This window comes from Oncorhynchus kisutch, linkage group LG20 (genome assembly GCF_002021735.2).
Source record: "Oncorhynchus kisutch isolate 150728-3 linkage group LG20, Okis_V2, whole genome shotgun sequence".
Classification (NCBI taxonomy): domain Eukaryota; kingdom Metazoa; phylum Chordata; class Actinopteri; order Salmoniformes; family Salmonidae; genus Oncorhynchus; species Oncorhynchus kisutch.
This window is the reverse complement of record NC_034193.2, coordinates 25,107,809-25,134,387: the sequence shown is the minus strand read 5'-3', so window position 1 is coordinate 25,134,387 and position 26,579 is coordinate 25,107,809. Positions and strand designations below refer to the sequence as shown.

Here is a 26,579-nt window from a genome sequence, read left to right as displayed (position 1 = left end):
TATGCATGATACATTTGGGGTATGGTGGCCATTGCCTCAACTTACTCGAATGGCAAACGTTGGGCTATATTTGCCCACACAACTACAAGGATACACTTTTATGCTAGGTGTAGGATCTAGTCATGTCGTAGCTTATAGACAGCAACTGATGTATAAAACAATCTTCTTTGGTTTAGATACAAGCGTCATGAAACCTACAGTGGGGCAGAAAAGTATTTAGTCAGCCACCAATTGTGCAAGTTCTCCCACTTAAAAAGATGAGGCCTGTAATTGAACTATGACAGACAAAATGAGAAGAAAAAAAAAAAATCAAGAAAATCACATTGTAGGATTTTTAATGAATTTATTTGCAAATTATGGTGGAAAATAAGTATTTGGTCACCTACAAACAAGCAAGATTTCTGGCTCTCACAGACCTGTAACTTCTTTAAGAGGCTCCTCTGTCCTCCACTTGTTACCTGTATTAATGGCACCTGTTAGAACTTGTTATCAGTATAAAAGACACCTGTCCACAACCTCAAACAGTCACACTCCAAACTCCACTATGGCCAAGACCAAAGAGCTGTCAAAGGACACCAGAGCCAAAATTGTAGACCTGCACCAGGCTGGGAAGACTGAATCTACTTATACTAAATCTTTATTTACTTATTAATAAGGGAGCAGGTCAATACAACGTACACATATAAAGTTAATCGATTGAGTGCTCTACGATAATGATGGCTGGTCGACAAATCACCCTAAGATGTTTCTTTGAGAGCCCCAAGACTAAAGTACAAAGGTTATATAGGTTTTATAGCCAAGATACACTCCTTTCAGTCAACATGATGAACAAATGTATGGAATGGGTCACAAGGTTAAGATTTGTATGAAAGATACTTATAACTCAGAGAAGACAGAATCTGCTGTAAAAACAGTTCTCTTAGAGACCAAGGTCTAGCCCTGGGGTAATCTCTCCCTGGTACCCTATAGAAAACAAATTATCGCATTCCAGAGTATGAGTTATCACCCAAAGACATCGTAAATCTCACAGAGGCCCATCCTCAGTAGAACACACACAGATGAGCGCTCTAACAACCCCTTATTCTGTTGCATAAAACAACCATTTGATGTAATAAAAGTACTCAATCTTGCAATTTTGCTCTCACAACAAATACATGACATAAATACATACACAATGTAGTTTACAGAACAGTGCACCGGAGGACTGCTCAGTTCAGAATCATAGTTGCACTTGCACTTATGAAAAGGGTTATACAAGTTGATCTGGTTGCTTTGCAGCGTGACTTATAGCTGATTCAACTCCATGATTTACAATTAAGTTGAGCGGCGACTAGAGCTCCGTTTTTTTTATTTTTTTATTTAAAGACTGACTTCAGCACCCAAAGAAAAGCCTGCAATTACAAGTTTATAGCCTGCAATTAAGTTTTTGATAACTTAATGTGACCGAGATCCAGTCCTCGTTGAGTTTAGTTAGCTGCATCCCTTATTTTTAAAATTATTACATTCACACACAAAATTGTCACTCAAACTTGATTTAAAATTATTTATAAAACTTTTATTTCTGCCCCCCCCCCCCTGCCCAACTTCAATGTAGGGCCCAGAATTTTTCCTGGTCTTGTTACATCGGGAGAACTCAACTATACTATATTTTTAAGCAAAACACAGGAAGATAAAAACACAGGACAGTTTAAAATCTATTTCACAAAGCAGGATCAATGTTCATCAACTGAACTTGAAGGTTTATCTTGTTTGTGAAGTATTCAAAATTAATGTGCTGGAGTTTTTCATTTTATACTGTATACAGTTTATTCCATGCACCTGGAAACAGATTAAGCATCAACTTAAAAATAATGCTTCTCCATTGAAAGCATTTAATCTCTGGTTGCACAAATATTTTTTTCTCTTCAAAAAGGTATGGTATAAAGGCAATGATTTTCAAGAACCCATAGTGAAATTTACCTGAACAAGAAAAGTTATTTCTCTGTTAATCAAAGTTAGCTTTCTGATTTCTTGGTTCTGCTTTGTGTAATTACAACCCAGATATTCAAGACTAAAACCCACACAGTTAAGAAATACAGGTGAATTACAAATAAAAAGGACAATTTGTACAGTACTTTCCCATATACGTCTGGACTTGAACAAGAAAAAAAACAAAAATGCTGAGAAAATAGACTTAAGCAAAGCAACAAAACAAATGGTGTTGTGAGTGAAAAAGCTCATATCCACGCTACCCATTTGACATTTGTTAGTAAACTTTAATTTATAGCATTATGGTGGTAAAATAGCACAAGAAAATAGCTAGCTCTGAATACATGCAGTAAATTTAGACAGGTAGGCACTATTTCATCTCTTCCTAAGGTGTGGTCACCTCAAATTCTCTGGGATGAACACTACAAAGTATCTTTTCCTGAGACTAGCAACATAATTCACTACTATGATCAATGGGGAGGGTAATAAGGGGTTAAACCTGGGCTACGTTCAGTAGGCAAACCTGGTACGTCACTGACAGAAACGTCAGAGTTCATGTGATTCATTATTATAACCTGGGTGGTTCGAGCCCTGAATGCTGATAGACAGCCGTGGTATATTAGACCGTATACCACGGGTATGGAAATAACATTTTTAGTTCTCTATTCACATTGGCAATCAGTTTATAAAAGCAATAAGGCACCTCAGGGGGTTGTGGTATATGGCTAATATGCCAAGGCTAAGGGCTGTATCCAGGCACTGTGCATTGCGGCGTACACAAGAATAGCACTTAGCTGTGGTATATGGGCAATACACACCCCCCCCCCCCCCCCCCCCAGGCCTTATTACGTAATTCTACCATGTCAGAGGCTTGGGTGTTCTTCATAACATAGTGGTTTGCAAAAGTATTCACCCCCCTGGGCATTTTTCATATTTTTTGCCTTAGACCCGGGAATTAAAAAATATTTTTGGGCAGTTTGTATCATTTGAGTTCCACAACATGCCTACCACCTTGAAGATGCAAAATATGTTTTATTGTGAAACAAGCAAGAAATAAGAAAAAAAAGACAACTATTCACCCCCCAGTCAATACTTTGTAGAGCCACCTTTTGTAGCAACTACAGCTGGAAGTCTCTTCTGGTATGTCTCAATAAGCTTGGCACATCTAGCCACTGGGATTTTTGCCCAATTTTCTAGGCAAAACTGCTCCAGCTCCTTCAAGTTTGATGGGTTCCGCTGGTGTACAGCAATCTTTAAGTCATACCACAGATTCCCAATTGGATTGAGGTCTGGGCTTTGACTAGGCCATTCAAAGACATTTAAAATGTTTCCCCTTAAAACAACTTGAGTGTTGCTTTAGCGTATGCTCAGGGTCCTGCTGGAAGGTGGAGATCTGTCCCAGTCTCAAATCTCTGGAAGACAAACAGGTTTCTCTCAAGAATTTCCCTGTATTTAGCGTCATCCATTATTCCTTCAATTATGACCAGTTTCCCAGTCCCTGCCGGTGAAAAACATCCCCACAGCATGATGCTGCAACCACCATGCTTCACTGTGGGGATGGTGTTCTCAGGGTGATGACGGGTGTTGGGTTTGCGCCAAAAAGCTCAATTTTAGTCTCATCTGACCAGAGTACCTTCTTCCATATGTTTGGGGAGTCTCCCACATGCCTTTTGGCGAACATCAAACATGTTTGCTTATTTTTCTGGCCACTCTCCCGTAAAGAACAGCTCTGTGGAGTGTACGGCTTAAAGTGGTCCTATGGACAGATACTCCAATCTCCGTTGTGTAGCTTTGCAGCTCCTTCAGGGTTATCTTTGTGCTCTTTGTTGCCTCTCTGATTAATGCCCTCCTTGCCTGGTGGTAAATGGTGCTCCGTGGGATGTTCAAAGTTTTATATATTTCTTTTTTTCACAACTGAACCCTGATCTGTACTTCACAACTTTGTTCTTGACCTGTTTCGATTGAGGTTTTCATGGTGCCGCTTGCTTGCTGGTGCCCCTTGCTTAATGGTGTTGCAGACTCTGGGGCCTTTCAGAACAGGTGTGTGTGTGTGTGTGTGTATATATATATATATACACATACACCGAGATCACGTGACACTTAGATTGCACAGAGGTGGACTTTAATTGTGACTTCTGAAGGTAATTGGTTGCATCAGATTTTATTTAGGGGCTTCATAGCAAATCTATCATATATATATCTATATCTATCTATCTGACACATTTTTTTTTAAATTTCACTTCACCAATTTAGACTATTTTGTGTACGTCCATTACATGAAATTCAAATAAATATCAATTTAAAATACAGGTTGTAATGCAACAAAATAGGCAAAACGCCAAGGGGGATGTCTACTTTTGCAAGGCACTGTGTGTGTGTGTGTGTGTGTATATATATATATATATATATATATATATATATATATTTTTTTTTTTTAAATCTACACTCCACAACAATGCCCATGCCCTGCAGAATGCAGTGCTGTAAAGGCAAGGGAGAGCATACTAAAGGTAGGTGGTTATACAATCTCTTGCCTGGACATTGATGTTGCCACTTCACAATCGTGGTCAGTGTCTTAAGGCACAGAAAGAGAAGGAGAGAAGCTACGATACTGCGCAAGTACTTCTGAATAGGCAAATAAGGTAGTAGCTGTATGTGGTACTTGAGATAAAGAGTGGGTAGCTAAGTGTCAGGAACAGGGGTGGCGTGCCTGCAAATATATTTAACAAAAAACATGATTGCATACAGTCAAAAGAAATATCAATACATGATCACACAGCCCATTCAAAATTTATATTTTCAGTGAATGGGTAACACTTAACATTAACATCTTAAACAACAAGGTATGATCTGGGCAAAAGGTCAATTTTATGTTTTGTTTTTAATTCATACTAAATTAAATCAAGCAAAAAGAGAGTGGGTCATTGGTTATCGCTGAGTTTATAATGTAGTCTGATGAATTTGAGTAGCAATTCAATAGTTAAGTTACTAGTTAACAGTTAATTTGTTTCGAAAAATAAACTGATACACTAAGTGAAACTAGTTCAGTGTAATAAGAAGCAAGAGGAGTTTGAATTAAGGCTATTAAACTTGACATTCAAAGGCAGAAGATACTGTACATGTATTATTACGCATGTAATGTGAGGCAGAATGTACACAGCACATGGCGTTTCAAACCAAGGGCCCCATTTTGAGGAGGCAAAGGGTCAAAATACTGTACTATCGTATTTCAAATACTCAACGGTGGAATCTACTTCAAACATAATTCATTCTGAATGGCAATTTTGTTATGTTGATTTTGAATTTAAACGGTGTAGAGACGCAAGATTCAAATAATTTAATAGTTACATTCCAAACCTTTGGAAACAAATAGAGCACTGAGCATTTAAAGAAATTGCGGTGTACTTTGACTATAGCGCCTCTCTTTGACGATACCAACCTGAAGAGTAAAAGTACCGTTTCCCTGAAAAAGAGCCTCCCTATCACCCAATACAGTTGTATAAGCAGGATCTGTAGTACAATCAAGTGCACTGTCTGTATGAACGCTTCAAACAGGGAAAGGGGATACCTAGTCAGTTGAACAACTGAATGCCTTCAACTGAAATGCGTCTCCCGCATTTAAAAATCAAACTTAAATCAACATCCAGGTCTTCGGAACTCGGGGAACAGTGGGTTAACTGCCTTTCTCAGTGGTAGAACAACATATTTTTACCTTGTCGGCGGGGAGATTCAATCTAGCAACCTTTTGGTAACTGGCTCAACGCTCTAACCACTAGGCTTCCTGCCGTTACCGTTACCAGAAGATTGGCTGTATGACGCACGGGACCGTTAGAAAAACATGACCTAGCTTCACTCCCAAACCATCCCTTCCCACCGATGCCACGTAGCACCCTCCTAGATAACGTGCCGGACAGTAATTACAGATGTGGCCGATGTACCCAGTGTGACTAAGAACAAATGCACAACTTTCAATCAACCCATCACAGGCAAGGCCATTAAGATTAAGTGTATCACGTGTTATACAAACCAAAAAATGGTATACCTGATCAAGTGCATTTGTGGTCTATGCCATGAAGGAAAAATGAAACGAGCTGTGAAAACATAGAACACAAGAGAAATATCAGGACTCTTGATCAGAGAAACTGTGGCTGCACGTTTCACAGAGGCTCGTCACAACAGCTCTCTGAGATAAACGGGTATTGAACATGTTAAGGCTACTTGGGGGGTGGGGTACTGTTAATCTATTACTGAGAAGAGAATCGCATTGGATTCCCCGTTTGTCCACCATGTCTCCTAAAGCTATGAACAAAGAATTTGATAGACTATTTTTTACATAAATATGTTACGTTGATTTGTCTTGACGGCCAGGTCTCCACTTGGTCATTTTGTACATATTATATATTCGAAGACTACTACACGTGCCCATCTCATTGATATCTAAATTATTAGAGGTACACAAGTTGGTTTTTGAAAAGGAACACTAATTATATCTATGGCCTTAAAAAAAAAAAAAAGTTGCCTAGGTTAACTCAGCCCTATTTGTATGACTATAATCCTTTAGGACCACATGTACCTCGGATTAACTGTGAGAAAGTTAATTGAATTGTTTCCACACCCACCATGTGTCATGGTCATGTGAGGTGAAACGTGTACATTTTCGGATGTGAGCACTCCATTTGTTTGACCTGACCTTGTTTGACTGGTTCGGATCGAAACGTTGTCAATAAAGCTGTGAATTGGGAGCATAAAAACAGTGTGCAGGCCTTCCTGCTCTTTAAACATTTTCGGAGGATGGCCATAAGCAGCATAGCTAAACATTTTTGTAAAAATATTGCTGTATATTGTAGTAACACACATTTCTACATTTTTCTCAGTACTTACTTCCAAACAAACCTTTTCAACTGTGCTTTTTCTTCAGGTACAATTAGTTATTTCTTTCAAATAATCAATTGCCACATCAAGAAGATCAGAAAATAATCCAAGAACTGTCAAATATTACATTTTACCTTTGAGAATTGACAAAAAAAAAAAATAGGCAATGGGACCAAAACCATTGGATGTTTTCTGGGTGCTTGCTCTTGACCCTTGTTCAGGACTGTTGGCCGTCCCACTGGTTGGCCATGGGCCGCCGCAGAAGTTCCTCCACGTGTCGGGCCACATCCATGGTGTCTTCCAGGTCAAACTCTCCATCTGCGTCCATCATGGGGTCACTTCTGCTGGGGTGGGAAGGGAGACATACAGACCGCAATCAGTAAGGCATAACGTTGTGTGATATCTGATAGAATATCTGTACCAAAAGCCGGACATGTAGAGAAAAGGAATCATTAGTGATGGGGGAAAGAATCTATATAGTAGGGCAGGGGTATTGAACTCTTACCCTACGAGGTCCGAAGCCTGATGGTTTTCTGTTCTCCCTGATAATTAATTGCACCCACCTGGTGTCCCACATCTAAATCAGTCCCTGATTAGAGAGGAACAATGAAAAAATGCAATTTGAAGTCCAGAGTTGAATTTGAGGGTAGTATTGTGTCGCAATATAATTGGTTTTCCGGTTTTATACAGATACTATGACTCCAAGTATTGATTTGCTAGGCAGTATTTCTCATCATTTTATCTCATTCTCTTCTTTTTTTTTTTTTTAAAGGTGAGCCAACAAGTTTAACCCATTACCTTATCTCCACGACTGATCAAAACTTGGTTTTGTCATGGCTCTCTAATTGTCCCCCTGCAGCAGATGTATAGTGAGCAATGTTTGGAACATTGACTCACAAAAATTGCAGTATCGAATCAAAATACATATAGAATCTCTAAAACATATGGTATCGGCACTGAAGTACAGTGATAATATTGTATTGTCCCTGGCAATTCCCAGCCCTAGACATCACGTCAGCTCTTTTCAGGGCATTTCAATCCGCAATGCTTTGTCTGTTGCAACCTTCCGAAAACGACCATATTAGGAAACCTGTGACTAAGCAAGCCTTGACTGGGCTTCTGGTACAGTTTGTAGTGTGCTAGCCTTGAAAGTCAAGGGTAGGGATTTTGATTCCAATCGGACTTTTTCCGATATCAAGAGAGAATATAACGGTTTATATTGGCGTTTCTGTGTGATGCTTCAAAGTAGCCACCTTTTGCCTTGACAGCTTTGCACACTCTTGGAATTCTCTTAACCAGCTTCAGATGACCTGGCCTCCACAATCACCTGACCTCAACCCAATTGAGATGGTTTGGGATGAGTTGGACCACAAAGTGAAGGAAAAGCAGCCAATACGTGCTCAGCATGTGGGAACTCCTTCAAGACTGTTGGAAAAGCATTCCAGGTGAAGCTGGTTGAGAGAAAGCAAAGTGTGCAAAGCTGTCAAAGGCAAAGGGTGGCTACTTTGAAGAATCTAGAATATATTTTGGTTTGTTAAAAACATTTTGGGTTACTACATTATTCCATATGTGTTATTTCATAGTTGAGGTCTTCACTATTATTCTACAGTGTAGAAAATGTTACAAATAAAGAAACACACTTGAGTGGGTAGGTGTCCAAACCTTTAGATAGATAGGTGTGTGTGTGTGTGTTATCAAAATTGTATTATTAGAAAAAATAAATCGATACTTGGAGCCAAATATAGATATAAAATCATCCAAAACGTTAAATACATGAACAATAAATCAGCTCAAAGTCAATTTCAGGTCTTGTGAGCAGAAACTTAAACATTGTGAGAAACTTCCAGCGTGTGTTCACCATACAGAGGTTAGTTTTATACAGTGGCCAAATAGGCTACTGTGGCTATTTGAGCATAATGTAGGCCTATCAGAGTGGTCTACCAGTAAAACCAAATGGAGCAAATGCATTCCATAACATTTGCACATGGAAATAGCTATTTACGGAAAGTATCAAAAACATCGACTTTTTCCACATTACAGCCTGATTCTAAAATGGATTCAATTGTTTTTAACCTTCAATCTACACACAATACCCCATAATGACAAAGCAAAAACTGAAATATGACATTTACATAAGTATTCAAGCCCATTACTCAGTGCTTTGTTGAAGCACCTTTGGCAGCGATTACAGCCTAGAGTCTTCTTGGGTATGACTCTACAAGCTTGGCACACCTGTATTTGGGGAGTTTCTCTCATTGTTCTCTGCAGTTCCTCTCGAGCTCTGTCAGGTTGAATGGGGAGCGTCGTTGCACAGCTATTTTCAGGTCTCTCCAGAGATGTTCTACCGGGTTCTAGTCCGGGCGCTGGCTGGGCCACTGAAGGACATTGAGACTTGTCCCGAAGCCACTCCTGCGTTGTCTTGGCTGTGAGCTTAGGGTCGTTGTCCTGTTGTCCTAGTCTACAAGTCCCTGGAGCTGAAAAACAACCTCACAGCATGATGCTGCCGCCACCATGCTTCACCGTAGGGATGGTGCCTGGTTTCCTCCAGATGTGACACTTGGCATTCAGGTCAAAGACTTCAATCTTGGTTTCATCAAACCAGATAATCTGGTTTCTTATGGTCTGAGAGTCCTTTAGGTGCCTTTTGGCAAACTCCAAGCGGGCTGTCATTTGCCTTTTACTGAGGGGTGGCTTCTGTCTGGCCACTACCATAAAGGCCTGATAGGTGGAGTGCTGCGGAGATGGGAGAAAGTTCCAGGAGGACAACCATCTCCACAGAGGAACACTGGAGCTCTATCAGAGTGAGCATCGGGTTCTTGGTCACCTTCCTGACCAATGCACTTTCTCCCCCGATTGCGCAGTTTGGCTCGGTGGCCAGCTCTACGAAGTCTCTTGGTTTTTCCAAACTTCTTCCATTTAAGAATGATGGAAGCCAGTGTGTTCTTGGGGACATTCAATTCCGCAGCAATTTTTTGGTACCCTTCCCCAGTTCTGTACCTTGACACAATCTTGTCTCTGAGCTCTACGGACAAGTCCTTTGACCACATGGCTTGGTTTTTGTTCTGCCATGCACTGTCAACTGTGGGACCTTATATAGACAGGTGTGTGCCTTTCCAAATCCTGTCCAATCAATTGAATTTACCAAAGGTAGACTCCAAACATCAAGGATGATCAATGGAAACAGGAGCTACATTTTGAGTCTCATAGCAAAGGGTCTGAATACCTATGTAAATTATGTTTATTTAATTATGTACTTTTTATCCCCTTTTTGTGATATTCAAATTGGTAGTTACAGTCTTGTCCCATCGCTGCAACTGCCATGCACTCGGGAAAGGTGAAGGTCGAGAGAAATGTGTCCTCTGAAACAAGACCCCGCCAAGCCGCACTGCTTCAAGACACACTTCTCGCTTAACCCGGAAGCCAGCCGTACCAATGTGTGGAAGGAAACACCATACAGCTGGCAACTGAAGCCAGCATGCATGAGCCCGGCCGCCAAAAGGAGTAGCTAGAGCACGATGGGACAAGGACATCCCAGCTGGCCAAACCCTCCCTTAACCCGGACGACGCAGTTCCGACACAGCCCAGGATCAAACCAGGATCTGTAGTGATGCATCTAGCACTGATCAGTGCCTTAGAATGCTGCGCCACTTGGAAAGTCACCGTAAAAAAAATATATAAATACATTTGCAAACATTTCTAAAAACCTGTTTTCGCTTTGTCATTATGGGGGTATTGTGTGTAGATTGATGAGGATTTTGTATTTTTATTTAATACATTTTAGAATAAGGCTGTAACGTACTAAAATGTACTGTATAAAACATTGCGCTTGCCAACTTGGTTAGCTATGTTACCAGTTTCAATACAGCAACTGTTTTAGACGTGTTTTTTTAACCAAGCCAGAGAAATAAATCTTTAAAAAAAATCAGTACAGAGTGAACGAACAAAACACTGTGCAATGAAAGCTTACCGTCACCATCAGACAACAATTCCAAATGTCAGCTTAGAACCCCCCCCCCCCCCCCCCCAATAGCATTGAATTCAATAGTAAGGAAAGCCAGTGAGCATTTGGACTCCTTTGGTAAGAAAATAATAGTAAATCAGGGTTGAGCTAAACTGAGTGAGCTCAACTTTGAATGGTCCTGGAGTAGAAAAAAAAAAAAAAAAAGGGTCAAGGGAAGCCAGCTTGGATTTGGCTTCACACCAATCACAATAAAAGTAAAATGTAATTGACAGAAAGTGTCATTGTCCTCCAGTGGCTAAAATCGTCCATTTCCTAAATTAGCCATGGATGAAGATCAGGATTTGGACTTGTAGTTTTACTTAAATCTCCGTACCAGCTAATGATTATAATGGCGATTCTGATCTAGCCATAAACTCATACATTGTACGCCTGGCCTTAGATGATTGAAGTTCAATATGTAGTAGGCTAATGTTAACATGCTGGCTCATAGTTGCCCATGAAATAAGTTAGGCTAGCGAGCAAGCAACTTAGTAGTTAGCCTAGGACAACAAAATCTAAAAAGTGTGTACTATATGATGGAGTCATAGACCGTTTCAGCAACATGAAATTGGCGTTCCTCTACAAGTAGTGAGTCAACACACAAATCAGTGCCATTTACAGCCACAACATATTTAGCTTACAGTTGATTGGACAAAAACTTTTGGTATTTTTAAGTTGTCACTGTATTAGACTAAGCATAGGTGATTTGATGTTGAAATGGTGCTGGAATAGTGGAGGCAGCTCCTGTTTTCTTTGCAACTTGCGGTAACTCTGGTTTTAAATCAACAGCTGTTAGGTAGTCCGAAAATGTTGGAAGCAAACCTCAACCCCCCCCCCCATTTTCACCTAAAATGACATACCCAAATCTAACTAGCTGAAGCAAGGATATGCATATTCTTGCTACCATTTGAAAGGAAACACTTTGAAGTTTGTGGAAATTTGAAATTAATGTAGGAAAATATAGAAAAACATTTTACAGATTTTTTACAGATCTGGTAAAAGATAACACAAATTTAAATAAGTTTTTGTTCCATCTTTGAAATACAAGAGAAAGGCCAAAATGTATTATTCCAGCCCAGGTGCAATTTAGATTTTTTGTGCAAAGTATTAGACGGATTCAATTGCATTGCATTTCTGAAATGCATTGCTATATAAGACTGCTCAAATGTGCCTAATTGGTTTATTAATACATTTTCAGGTTCATGACTGTGCACTCCTCAAACAATAGCAAGGTATTCTATCACTATAATAGCTACTGTAAATTGGACAGTGCAGTTAGATCAACAAGAATTTAAGATTCCTGCCCATATCAGATATGTCTATGTCCTGGGAAATGTCCTTGTTACTTACAACCTCATGCTAATCACATTAGCTCAACCGTAACGCGTGAGGGACACCGATCCTGTAGAGGTTGTTAAATTAACTTGCTTGACCATGTTGTAAGTCAAGTATCTGATTGTTACATGCAATGTTTTGTGGACTTCACCGGACAAAATGTTGCTTTCTTGTTTTTATGATTCAAACGTGTAGCAAAATTCACATGCGTACTTCACCCATGAGCTACCCAGGTTTTGTAGCACACAGCTTTGACCTACTATAGCCTAATGATAAACATTATTTTAATAGCAGGTCACTGTAAAGTCCATTATGCCGCTGAAGAGTATGAATTAGGCTGTTTGAGAATGTTTGAATCCTAAGCAACCTGCCTACACATTGTTGGAAGTAAAATAGCGCATGAGTGAAATACGCATATTGGGTGCTCATGTGAATTAATTTTATTCTTCGGCTTCAAACCAATTCCTACATAAAACACAATTTGTAGTTTTTAATTATACATACACACATAAATATCTACAGATATACATCTATATGGGCTAATAACTTGTAAATATCAACAAATGTGCACACGCGAATCTGCACTTTGATCTGATAAGCGCACCCACTCGCGATGGTGGGATAAAGAAAAATACCGCTCGTAGGTTACCTGTCAGAATTCTCCTCTAGTGCGCTCTACCTACAACAAAATCCCTGACTCAATCTTGCAACGCTAGTTTTGTTGCTTTCAAAGGGTTGGTGATATGTTGATTCAATCACAAGTCCCATATATTAGAGGGAAACACTGATATAAATAAATAGTGTAAACTAACGGAGTATACTTGTGCATCTCTGCGTGAGCTGGTATTTCTTCTGCGCGGCAGTCGTGGGGGGAGGTGGGTAGCCGGGCAAGCACGCAGCTTAGAGGGAACTGCATGTCATCTAATGACTAGTCACTGCTGTACATTGATAATTTCCCCATCTGTAGTGTACTTACATGGGAGGGAAAATTGCAAAGTTGATGGGGTGAGCCACTGACGGGGAGGGTGCCTGGTCCATGTAGGTGGGGTTCCCACTGGACGGCTCAGGGTTGGGAGTAGTGAATCTACAGGGAGGACAGGAAGCACAATCACATTAAAGCTACAGTCTGGGATTTGGGAAACTGTTTACATTTGGGGTATTTACCCATTGATTATTGAAGAATATAACTTAGAAATGCTTCATGAGTCTTTATCATAAACCAAAAGAAAAACAAAGAAAAGTAATTTACACACAATTGGCCAATTACAAATCGCCATATGATAGAGTAGAGGCTAGCGCCAGATTTGGAATTGGGTATTAAAATCGGTCCAGTGTGTGGGTTTAGAAATATTTAAAAAAATTGTTGTTATATGCATGACAGTATACGTACTCTGGCACAACCTGCTTGATCTGTGGTTTGACGTAGCCATCCACTGCTTTTGCTAAGAGGAAATGAGAAGACAAATTTGAGATCACCTTAACTTATTTAACAAAAATAAAGTCAAGGATGAGGAGGGTACGTACAGAGGGGAGGGGTGTAGTACTTGGAGAACACCTCGTCCTTGGGCCGGTCGGGATAGAGGAACATAAGGTGGTTGAGGTCACTGATGCGGTCGGCTAGTGAGTGGATGGAAAAGTCTTTGGTGGTGTACGGCATGAGGTTCCACACCAGCCTCTCCCCTGCAGAACAATATCATAGAAAAATATCCTTTCAACCTCAATTTAGCCAGATTAGGGTCATTGACATCACATTTTTTTGAGGAAGAGACCTGGACTAAGGTGACAGAGAACATCTAAAAGGTCCATTAAGTAGCTTTGTGTACAAGTCACATATTAAGATCATATGCATCTACGTTATGTTAGCCATTTGTCAACCAACTGAATAAATCAGCAACAACGTTTTTCCTGCCTCAATTACCTACACTCCATCACACGATGTGGAGAACCATGCATAGGCTCATGTATTGGCCCGAAAACACTCTGCTTACTCCTAGGTGGGTAGTAGAGTACAGTACCCGCTTTGTTAGGGTTCTCTGCCACCCAGGCGATGGTGATGCCCCCGATCTCAGAGTCACTGAAGCGGAGCAGGAAGGTCCCGTTGGGCTTGGACATCAGCATGTCCTGGGCCTGCTGTTTATTCACAAAGCCCAATATCGCCCTGCGTAACACGAATACGCAGTACGTAAACATACACATGCATACGCAGTACACACGCACACACACACAGTATGAAAGTTAACATCTCGCAAGCACTCACACAAATTCACACACAATGTAAAAAAAAAAGAAGAAAAAAAAAGAGCCCACACACGTTGCCCTATTTCATTGCACAATTCTAAAGACATATTTTCACAATAAGAGCATGGTCAAAAGGCTGCTTATTCAACTCATTCCTTTCATCAAAAATGGTCTAATAACAGGGTTAATGGAAAGGCTGAGGCTACAGGAGCGAATTGAACCGCCCCGTCCCACAGATGTTACAATGTGTGCGAGCAGTAAATTCGATTGTCGTTTATTACAGACAGCTTACAACAGAGAAAGGCACTTTACAGTTGCAGTTTGTCAAAGTTTGAACACCAGACAAAGACGGCCGATCATGTGTGGGGTGAGTAAGAACAGGAAGGAGGCGGAAGCGGTAGCAGAGCGAGCAGCAGGTACGTACTTTTTGCTGTTGTGTAAAGTAGATAATCCCGCACGAGCGCAAAAGGTACGGTTGTTAAGCTATAGGGAAGAAGCATCCAGAGAATTTGGCCACACATCCACTAATGGAAAAGCTCTGAATTGAAGCACTCCTCTCTTACCCGTCATTCCAGTGGGGCTTCAGGTGTTTCTTCATGAGCTCCATGACTCCGTCAAACCACTGCCAGAAAGTGAAGTTCCTCCCTGGCAAGCTCTCCTGTGGATAGCATAGATAGTCAAACCTGGTTCACAATACCATTGGTTTTCTTTCTATTGCAAATACTTTGACACTGGCATTGCTGTTAAAGTCTTAAAGATGGAATCCGCTGTAGGGTCAAACAGCGCCACTGGCCTCCCCACCACCATTGTTATTGTTGCCGAGCTGAGGAGCGTTGTTGAGAATGGTCAACTAAATTACAATACATAGTGCTCTTTCATTGTGTGTGCAATGAATTCCAAGGGGCAGAAAAAAAAAAGAAGTGTTGTTTGCAGTAAAATTACTTTTGTTGTAATACCGCAAACGGACGTGGCCGTTTCGTCATCGTGGATTCCAGCTTTAAATCTGTGAGGTAACAATCTCTATTCCAGTGGTTTAATGGTCATGTCGCAGTAGTAGTCAGTGGTGAAACGGTTAGAACTTGTTTGTACTGGGGGCAAGACATGGTCATCTGGCGGTAATAATAGTCACTGCTGTGGTAAAACAATCTAAAAGTCTTAATCAAAAACGGTCGTACCCGGTTGAACTGGGCCCAGGACATGGTCATGTTGCGGTAGTCTTCTTGGTTTATGCTGGCGCTGCTGAATGCCTTCTGGGCCAGGAAGACCAGGTTGTCGTCGCAGAGGCCGCGGGCACTGTGCATCTCTGCCTTGTATTTCATGTCTAGGGCTTCACACAGCTGGGGCCACAGCACCTTGTCAGGAACGACGAATGGCACCCTGCCCTGGGGGAGGGGGGATGGAGGAGGAAAGCAGAGTGTGTGTATGAGGGAGAGGGAAAGAGGGAAAGAGAAATCAGGGAAAGAGATAATGATATATACAGGAGTTGTTCCGAACCTTTCCAACGCTTAGATAAACTACAGTGGCAGATAAGAGACAGGGGTGTATGCAAAGTGTCTTCCAGTAAAGGCCAATAAACTCACCGGCTCTGCAAAAGCGTTGTCCCACAGGACCGTTGCCGTGGCGTTGTTGTCTTGACTACCGTGAACTATCACCACGACGGGGAGAGATAATGTCTGGGGGGGGGGGGGGGGGGGGGAATACAAAATAAAAGTTGCACTGACTGCATTAAGTGATTAAATAGACTAATTTAAGTCATCCTACTCAAAGTTCACTAAAGAATGGATGTCAATGAAATGAAAGACATCCAATCTGATCAAAATGATCCTGTATTGTCTCAATCTTGTTGCCCCGTTCAATTCCCCTTTCATTTAAGGATGCGGACAATATTTAAACCAAATATCATGGTATCATAGAACATGATCTTTGTAATAGCATTATGAGGTATGTTAGAGATTTGCTTCTCTTTGCCTTAACTGCAGAATTTTTTTTTTAAAAAGAGGGCCCACAGACTACACAGAATTGAACAACACAGGATTATTTCGATCTGGATTAAATGTTTAGACAAACTGGGCTCTGGTGTTTCTAGAAGTGGATTTTCATGTAACCTTGACGTGGAAGACCAGCTCGTTGCCCCCCACGCTGAACTGAGACTCAAACATGACAGTGAACTTCTCCTCTGTGACCGACTCTGCCCCGCGACGGTCCGACCGCTTGATCCGCTTCAGGGACTAGACAGCACAGGAGAGACCAAAACACAATCTCTGTTTATCGACCACAACTACAAAAATACTGATACATATATGTATCACAATTTGGCAAAACCACAAAAGGTTTGAGTAAAACGCCAATTACAATAAATCAGTCATGTAATTGTATTTATAACTCATTCTAACCTAGCGGTTAGAGTGTTGGGCCAGTAACGAATCCCTGAGCTGACAAGGTGAAAAATCTGCCGACCTGCCCTTGAACAAAACACTTAAACCTAATAGCTCCAGGGTCGCTGTTGATAATGGCAGACCCAGGCCGTGACCCCACTCTCAGAGGGTGTCTCAGGGGGAGTTGGGATATGCAAAAACACATTTCCAATTCACACATGCGTATCAACCCTTGACACTCGTACCTGTACATAGGTTGAAAATGGCAGATTTGAGCACTGATAAGCCCCTAAATTGGAACGAGCTGACTGCACAGTTAAACTTATGCTCTGCGCTTCAAAGCACTTTATGGGTTTTGACTGACAGCCGTACTGAACTTGAGCACCGCTCGCAACAAGAACTTACCCCACATCCCTCCCGCTAAATTGGACAACCTTTGCACATTTGTTGTCCGAGATGGAAACAATGTAAATTAAGAGGACTATGTATGTTGAAAGATGAGACATTGAGGATTACAATAAACACCAAATGTGTACTTCACCTTTCCATAACATAATACATAGTTTCAACGTTTATGATCACCACATCTAATGTACAGTTACAAGATGACATGGCATCACAACCCTGTGTTGTTCTGAACAGAATGAACCGGTTTGTCCATTGTCAAGAAAATGAGCTGCGGATCACACACCTGAACGCACGCATGACTCATTTCTACCCGAATTGCCCTGTGAAAGCCCAAACACTAGGATCATATTTTAGAAACTTAGCTGATCATGTTGGCAATAAAACAAGCCTTTCAAATGATGTCCACCTTAGATCGCGATTTATAAAATGGCCCGTTTTTGGATACACCGTAAACAGTAATTGTATGATGCAGGGCTGTGTTACAAACAAAACTACAAGTGTGCTTGCTCTAGTTCCTCAACAGCACATAGGGGAGCTCTTGTCGTCATTTTTCTTTTGTCTTATGTTGCACCTACCCCACATTTTGCACAAATATTCTTATGTTACTGAATGTATTTTCAGATTTCGTTATCAACAAATGCAGCAAAAAGTAGAGTAAATGTAAAATGCACAGAAGATCAACTCTGTAATGTTTGGATTCAGTCTTGTGTCAGGTGATCCGTTGTATCCTCAACTTTGGTCTAATAATGCTCCCGTAATCTCAAAATTGTTCCCTTTCAATTGCTACCAAGCTTATGCATGTGCTTTTCATATTTCTTCTGGCCAATTTCCAACGGTGTAAAGGGTTAATACACCTGTACATGTTTGACATAAAAATAAAAAAAAACTGTGCGTTGGTTGCTTATTTATCCTCACTCACCATGTTCCTGAAGTGAGCACTCAGGGTTCCTGTGGTCCGGTGGTATTCCATCACACAGTTGTTGTTGAGAATTTCTCCACTGCTGTCACTGCAACACAGACAAGAGACATAAATCTGTCAAACTGTTGTGTGCGTGTGCATACATGTACAAATGTGTATATTTGTCAACTTTTGGTTGCGTGTGACAGTAGTGGCCCTAGAATTGGACCTGGTAGAAGTTTCACATTGTGTGTGTGTGTGTGTGTGTGTGTGTTTAGGGCCGTAGCCAACAAAGACAAGTGGTCCGGACCTCAGTTTTTAAAAAACAAACTTTTTATAGGAACTCAATCAGGGCTTTAACTTACTGCTGAAAGTTTGAATATACAAGGTGCAATTTCGAAACTTAGTTGCGCATTAGCAGCTTTCCTCATTATATATCAAATATTCTACGTCACATTCGTAAACAACAGGTGTAGACTAACAGTGAAATGCTTAGATACTTTTGTACCTGTTTCCTCCAGGCCATTCCTGACCATGCAGAAAGAAAGAAGAGAAATAATGTAATAACACAATAACAAAAGTAATAATTAATACACAAAGTAGAACGTGGCTATATACACACGGGTACCAGTACCGAGTTGATGTGCAGAGGTACAAGGTAACTGAGGCAGATACAGTTGAAGTCGGAAGTTTACATACACTTAGGTTGGAGTCATTAAAACTATTTTTTAACCACTCCACACATTTCTTGTTAACAAACTATAGTTTTGACAAGTCAGTTAGGATGTATTTCAAGGCCTACCTTCAAACTCAGTGCCTCTTTGCTTGACATCATGGGAAAATCAAAAGATATCAGGCAAGACCTCAGGAATTTTTTTTTTTTTTTTAATTGTAGACCTCCACAGGTCTGGTTCATCCTTGGGAGCAATTTCCAAATGCCTGAAGGTACCACGTTCATCTGTACAAACAATAGTATGCAAGTATAAACACCAAGGGACCACGCAGCCATCATACCACTCAGGAAGGACACACGTTGTGTCTCCTAGAGATGAATGCACTTTGGTGCGAAAAGTGCAAATCAATCCCAGAACAACAGCAAAGGACCTTGATAAAGATTTGGGAGGAAACGGGTACAAAAGTATCTATTTCCACAGTAAAACGAGTCCTATACCGACATAACCTGAAAGGCCGCTCAGCAAGGAAGAAGCCACTGCTCCAAAACCGCCATAAAAAAAGCCAGGCTACGGTTTGCAACTGCACATGGGGACAAAGATCGTACTTTCTGGAGAAATGTCCTCTGGTCTGATGAAACAAAAATAGAACTGTTTGGCCATAATTACCATCGTTATGTTTGGAGGAAAAAGGGGGAGGCTTGCAAGCCGAAGAACACCATCCCAACCGTGAAGCACAGGGTGGCAGCATCATGTTGTGGGGGTGCTTTTCTGCAGGAGGGACTGGTGCACTTCACAAAATAGATGGCATCATGAGGTAGGAAAATTCTATGGATATATTGAAGCAACATCTCAAGACATCAGTCGGGAAGTTAAAGCTTGGCCGCAAATGGGTCTTCCAAATGAACAATGACCCCAAGTATAATTCCAAAGTCGTGGCAAAATGGCTTCAATAAAACAAAGTCAAGGTATTGGAGTGGCCATCACAAAGCCCTGACCTCAATCCTATAGAAAATTTGTGGGAAGAACAGAAAAAGCATGCACAAGCAAGGAGGCCTACAAACTTGACTCAGTTACACCAGCTCTGTCAGGAGGAATGGGTCAAAATTCACCCACCTTATTGTGGAAAGCTTGTGGAAGGCTACCCGAAAAGTTTGACCCAAGTTAAACAATTTAGAGGCAATGCTACCAAATACTAATTGAGTGTATGTAAACTTCTGACCCACTGGGAATGTGATGAAAGTAATAAAAGCTGGAATAAATCCCTCTCTACTATTATTCTGACATTTCACATTCTTAAAATAAAGTGGTGAACCTAACTGACCTAAGACAGGGAATTTTTATTAAATCTCAGGAATTGTGAAAAACTGAGTTAAAATGTATTTGGCTAAGGTGTATGTAAACTTCCGACTTAAACGGCATGTACATATTATACAGTGTACAGTGGTTAAGGTCTCGTAAGTAAGCATTTCACGGGAAGGTCTACACCTGTAGTATTCAGCACGTGACAAAAAATTGGATTTGATAGATAAAACCGTAGCAGCATATGCGATAAGTCAAAAAAGTTACCTCCAAAACGGTCAATGCAGATAACTATTAACTAAGCAAATAGCTACCCGGATTAACTATTTAGTAGTCTTATGGCTTTGGGATAGAAACTGACCAGGGTCCTGTTGGTTCCAGACTTGGTGCATTGGTACCGCTTGCCGTGCGGTAGCAGAGAGAACAGCCCGACTTGGGTGGCTGGAGTCTGACCATTTCTAGGGCCTTTCTCTGACACCGCTTGTAGTACCCTCTGTAGCGCCTTGTGGTCGGATGGCAAGCAGTTGCCATACCAAGCGGTGATGAAGCCAGTCAAGGTGCTTTCAAAGGCGCAGCTGTATGTGTTGTTGTTGCCTACCCTCACCACCTGGGGGCAGCCCGCCAGGTGTTCAGTCCCAGGGTCCTTTGCTTAGTGATGAGTTGAGGGCACTAAGATGTTAAACATTGAGCTGTAGTCAATGAGTATTTTCACATAGGTGTACCTCTTGTCAGGATGGGAGTGGGCAGTGTGGCGTGCAATAGAGATTGTGTCATCTGTGGAGGAAGTATGCAAATTGGAGTGGGTCCAGGGTGTCTGGGAAGATGGCCTTGATGTGAGCCATGACCAGCCTTCAAAGCATTGCATGGCTACAGATGTGAGTGCTACGGGGCGATAGTCATGTAGACAGGTTACCTTGGCGTTGTTGGGCATAGGGACAATGGTGGTCTGCTTGAAACATGTAGGTAATACAGACTGGGTCAGAGAAAGGTTATAAATGTCAGAAGACACTTTCCAGAGCATGCTCAGAGTATGCATCCTGATTACCGGATTGGCCCTGCGACCTTGTAAATGTTAACCTGTTTAAAAGTCATACATCAGCTACGGAGAGCGTGATCAGTCATTTGGAACAGCTGGCACTCATGCATGGTTCAGTGTCGCTTGCCTCGAAGCGAGCTTTGAAAGCATTTAGCTCGTCTGGTAGGCTCGCATCACAGGGCAGCTCATGGATTCCCTTCGTAATCCATGATAGTTTGCAAGCCCTGCTACATCCGATGAGCATCAGAGCCGGCGTAGTAGAGTTTGATCTTAGTCCTGTTGTGATGCTTTGCCTGTTTGATGGCTTGGAGGTCGTAGCGGGATTTCTTATAAGTGTCCAGATTAGTATCACGCTCCTTGAAAGCAGCAGCTCTAGCCTTTAGCTCAGTGTGGCTGTTGCCTGTAATCCCTGGCTTCTGGTTGGGATATGTGTGTAAGGTCACTCTGGGGACAACGACGTCGATGCACTTCCTTAATGATGCCAATTCCATCGGATGAATCCCAGAACATGTAAAAGTCTGTGCTAGCAAAACAGTCCTGTAGCTTAGCATCTGCTTAAATCGGACAACTTCCGTACTTCCTGTTTGAGTTTTTGCTTGTAAGCAGGAATCAGGATAGAGAGTTATGGTCAGATTTGCCAAATGGAGGGCGAGGGAGAACTTTGTATCTGATTCGGTGTGTGGAGTAATAATACATTTATTTTATATAGTGCTTTTCATTACAAAGAGAATCTCAAAGACGCTGTAAAAACAAACAAATATAGAGATCTGGCAGGTCTTGAGCGATGGTCTTCCACAACTTCCGATGATAAGTTGTTGTTCAGCAAGGCAATTCAAAAAGGCTTGGCAGTAGCTTAAGCGGAAGGAGCTTTGATGGCACAGAAAGGGAGCAGCATCAATCAGTTACTTAGACAGGGTTGTAAACTCTTCATCAGGCACCTTGTTTGTTGACTCCTCCTCCTCTGTAGGTAGGCTGGACAGTCCACTACTGAAGTGTAGCACCCATCGAGGTGATGCTTTGGTAGCTATAAGCGCCAGAAAGACCACAACACCTCGGCAGTAGTCAGAAATAGTCCCCTATGGAGACGGGCATATCTCAACCCCTCACACCGCAGTCCACATTGTTCATACAACCAGGGCAGGTGGGGGGGGGTGGGGGAGTGCTGAATTGATGTATCATTCAAATGATCGCATAGCCGGCTAGCTAACTAGCCAAACAAAATGCTAACTAACAAGCCAAACAAAATGACTTGCCATTCGTCCAGCAGCTCCACACTGACTAATGAATAAAGGCGATGGACTTTTGTATCCTCTAGTTGCACAGGTGACATGCTAGAAAGAGCATTTTCCTGTTCGCTTCTGGCCCTATACAGCTCGTTGAGGTTGGTCTTAGTGCCAGCATCGGTTAGTGGTGGTAAATAGACCAGCTATTTTTGTTGGACAAGTAATTTTTTATTTATTTTTAAAGTCAATACACTGCATTTCAAACATCCAGGAATGATTCATGAATTCAGGGCTTGTAAAATTAAACCTAGAGTAAATATGATCCTTCAACCATAAGACCCACAAAAAAGTTAATCATTTAATCAAAATAGTTATATTCACGGATCTGGCATTCATGTCTATAAATATGCCCTATTTGTTTAAAAAAAAATAAACAGAACCATCCATGTACAATGCACATCCAACAATAATGATCAACTCTGGTAGCGGGCATTATAGAAAGTTAACACAGGTCTCAATCTCTCAAGCACAAGCCCAGTGCTAGTGAGTAGGCAGCTAACCTTTATATTTAAAGTGCAGCCACCTTGGATCTATTTGCTTTGCTAACAAGGTAGAACAGTTGAACTGTTATGAATACACCCTCCTGTCTGTCTCCAACCGTTTGAACGATAGGTCGTTCACTTTGTTTAGATGTTGAAATCAAATGGCCTACCTGGATAAGATGCTAATTTCTCAGAATGAGAACGATTTGCCAATTCCTTATGCATCTATTTTATGCTCATTGCACATTTATAAAAACACAGACTAGACAGCTAGCCCATAAGTCTGTTGCTAAAATGTTGCTAGCGGTACCGCAATACGGTGCACAACAAACTGAGCATACATTTTCCACAATCAGGTTCATTGAGTGTGAAAAACCCAGCAGCGGTTGAGTTCTTAACACACTAAAACTGGTGCACATGGCACCTACTACCATACAACGTTCAAAGGCACTTAAATATTTTGTCTTGCCCATTCACCCTCTGAATGGCACATAAACAATGTCTCAAGGCTTGAAAATCCTTCTTTAACCGGTCTACACTGACTGAAGTGGTTTTTAACAGGCGACATCCACAAAGGTATGACAGCTTTCACCTGGATTCACCTAGTCAGTGTGTACAGGAACAAGCAGGTGTTCCTAATATATTGTACACTCAGTGTAATCTGTTTCTCTCTGTGTCCATATGACCAATTATGATCCAACCTCCTGTGATGCAAATCGAGGTTAGTGATCAATGTTCTGATGTCCAGAAGGTATTTTCGGTCATAGGAAACAATGGTGGAAACATTATGTACAAACAAGTTAAGATCTGTGCAACAAAAAAAAAGAATTGGTCAGGAGACCGTAAAACGGCAGCTATCCATTGCAGCGCGATTCTAAACAAAATCACTGACAGTCACAATTAGCCAGTCTGTAAAAGACAAACAAAATGTAATTGGTAAATTAGTCTAGGTCATCTAGCTAGCCATCTACACCTGTAATAATTATGGCTGAATTATAGACCGGGCATGCAGGGCACTATTTTTTCCGTCACTCTGATATATTAACATGGCATAAGTCATGGAAAAGTGTAAAATTGCAGGAAGTAAGCTTTAAAACAGCAAACATTTCTCCCCACCCCCATCCGGACCTGTGTGTGTCTAAGTGTGTATGCCTGTCAGAGGGTGTGTGTGTGGCTTCTCACTTGCGGGTGCTCTCATTCTTGAGAAGGGCCTTGGCCTGCTGCTCGCTGACGATGACTGCCTTGACCTGCGGGGGGTTCATGTGCACGTTGAGCTTCCCGCCCACCAGTAGGCGCACAGTCGCCGCAAACTTAGTCTGGGTCTTCAGCACCTGGGGGGGCTGCTTCTCGATGATAAACGTACTGATAGGTGAGGGATTGAGGGAGGTGGAAGGGGGGGGGGGGATGGATGTAGCAAGGGAGGAAAGATGGTTCGGTAGAAAGAGAGAGAAAGTGGGTAAATACTGCATTTAAAAGATTAGAGGCTGCGTACAAGATAAAATGACATGACCTACAGATTGTAGGGGTGTAATGGTACACGGATTCACACCAAACCGCTTTGGGATCTCAGTTTGGGATGCACTTTGAAGCTGAATGAATACATAGATGTAACACACTAGGCCTACAGGCTGCCTACACTGTTGTACGCCTCGGAAAATCGGAGCAGAATCTCTCGTCATCTGGCTATTCCGTTAAAGCAACTAGAGCCCATCACCCCAGTATTCCGTGCACCAGAGCAAAAAAAATAACTACGCCTCCCCTCTGCATTCAAGCAGCCCTTCGCAGCAGATTCTGATCGGGCCTAAGAATATCAAGAGAGAAATAGGTATGTTTATAGCCACAGATATGCACCCATTCTCGGTGGTTGAGAAGAATTAGGGGGTTTCAGCACCTTGTGAAAGTGCTCGTGCCACGTTACGAACTTGGGTCTCTCGCACTGACTTCAGCAAACAAGCAGTACCCGCTCTAAGCAAGCTAAAGCAGAAGTCGTCAATGAATTGGCCAACGCACCTGGTGTTGTGCTCATTACAGGTGGCTGGACCTCCAGGGCTTCTTAACAGTGACAGCCCATCACATTACCCCGGAGGGTGAAATGAGAAGTACGTGCTACAGACACGCCACCTTTATGAGTCACACAAGTACATATTTCTCTTTGTAAGAGAACCTTATAGCATAGGCCTACGCAATGTCAGCCATGTTTACGTATCGATTTCAAACCCATATTGCACTTTATTTAAGAAACTACAAAAAGTGTTGGTTTTCCTGATTGTGCTCTTAGCAGGCATTATATGACTTATGATCATATACTGAACAAAAATATAAAACATGTAAAGTGTTGGTCCAATGTTTTATGACCTGAAATAAGACCCCAGAAATGTGTTTACATCCATGTTAGTGAGCATCTCTCCTTCCACCTGATAGGTGTGGCTTATCAAGAAGCTAATTAAACAGCATGATCACCACACATGATCATTACACAGGCCACTTTAAAAATGAGCAGTTTGTCACACAACACAATGTCCACAGATGTCTCAAGATTGAAGTCATGCAATTTGCATGCTGACTGCAGGAATGTCCACCAGAGCGGTTGCCAGAGAACTGAATGTTCATTTCTGTACCAGAGAATTTGGCTGTATGTCCAACCAGCCTCACAACAGCAGAACACGTGTAACCATACCAGCCCAGGAACTCCACATCCGGCTTCTTCCCCTGCGGGATCGTCTGACACCAGCCATTGACACAGCTAAGGAAACTGGGTTTGCACAACCAAAGAATGCCTGCACAAACAGTCAGAAACCGTCTCGGGGAAGCGCATCTCCGTGCTCGTCGTCCTTCCCATGGTCTTGACCTGACTGCAGTTCGGCATCATAGCCAACTTCAATGGGCAAATGCTCAACTTCGATGGCAACTAACACACTGGAGAAGTGTGCTCTTCATGGATGAATCCCGGTTTCAACTGTACCGGGCAGATGAAACATGTTGAAAGGACCTGTACACAATTCCGGATAGATGAAAATGTCCCAGTGGCCTGCATACTCAACAGACATGTCACCCATTGAGCATGTTTGGGATGCTCAGTAAGACAGCATGTTCCAGTTTGCACCAATATCCCGCAACTTCGCACAGCCATTGAAGAGGAGTGGGACAACATTCCACAATCGGATCAACTCATTACAAAGGAGAAGTGCGAGGCGAATGGTGGTTACACCTGATACTGACTGGTTTTCTGATGCACATTTTGGGGATAATTGTGAGGTGGAAACTTTCCGTGGGAATATAAGCAAATTAATATTGAGTTTATTTTTACAGGGACAGTGCACATTAATCAACGTTTCAGCTTTAGCCAGCCGGCTACTTTTCAACCGCAGTCCCTGGGCAGGTTATTAAAAACAATTACAATAGACAATCATTGAGCAGTGAGCACACGCAGCGCAACATAGGACAAGCAAGACATAGCATACAGACAGAACAAAAAGCAGCCAGATAAAATTTATAAAAGCAACAAAGTGTTTCCGCACCTCACAAGCTACAGACATGGAAAGCGGCAATACACCGCTAGGGATTAGGATCACAAATCTGATTGACCTTTAGCCATGTATTCATACATTTTGTGAAAGTGTGATAGTGCACATGGCAGTGTATTCCAGACATGGGAAGCTCTCAGAGAAAGCGCATTTACTAAAAGGTGCTTTTCCTTAAGGGAACTATACA

At 41.8% G+C, this 26,579-nt stretch overlaps 1 protein-coding gene across 5 annotated transcripts in view; it reads right to left on the bottom strand.

Annotated features, from left to right (window-relative positions):
* Positions 1–1,967: 1,967 nt before the first annotated feature.
* The window catches only part of LOC109865530 (signal transducer and activator of transcription 5B), a 36,438-nt gene continuing 11,826 nt past the window's right edge, over positions 1,968–26,579 (bottom strand). For 2 of the 5 annotated variants that reach the window (XM_020453787.2, XM_020453788.2), the window contains exons 9-19: positions 24,051–24,230; positions 18,116–18,203; positions 16,519–16,641; positions 15,994–16,086; positions 15,589–15,795; positions 14,977–15,071; positions 14,191–14,333; positions 13,700–13,855; positions 13,566–13,617; positions 13,152–13,259; positions 1,968–7,184 (exon numbers count right to left, since the gene is read on the bottom strand). In XM_020453787.2, coding sequence (XP_020309376.1) covers positions 7,058–7,184; positions 13,152–13,259; positions 13,566–13,617; positions 13,700–13,855; positions 14,191–14,333; positions 14,977–15,071; positions 15,589–15,795; positions 15,994–16,086; positions 16,519–16,641; positions 18,116–18,203; positions 24,051–24,230 — 1,372 coding nt within the window. In that variant the 3' untranslated portion in view covers positions 1,968–7,057. Of the gene's footprint in view, positions 7,185–7,345; positions 7,430–13,151; positions 13,260–13,565; positions 13,618–13,699; positions 13,856–14,093; positions 14,334–14,976; positions 15,072–15,588; positions 15,796–15,993; positions 16,087–16,518; positions 16,642–18,115; positions 18,204–24,050; positions 24,231–26,579 lie in introns of those variants that run through there. The other 3 variants (XR_002251577.2, XM_020453789.2, XR_004204432.1) reach the window with 3 other exon arrangements.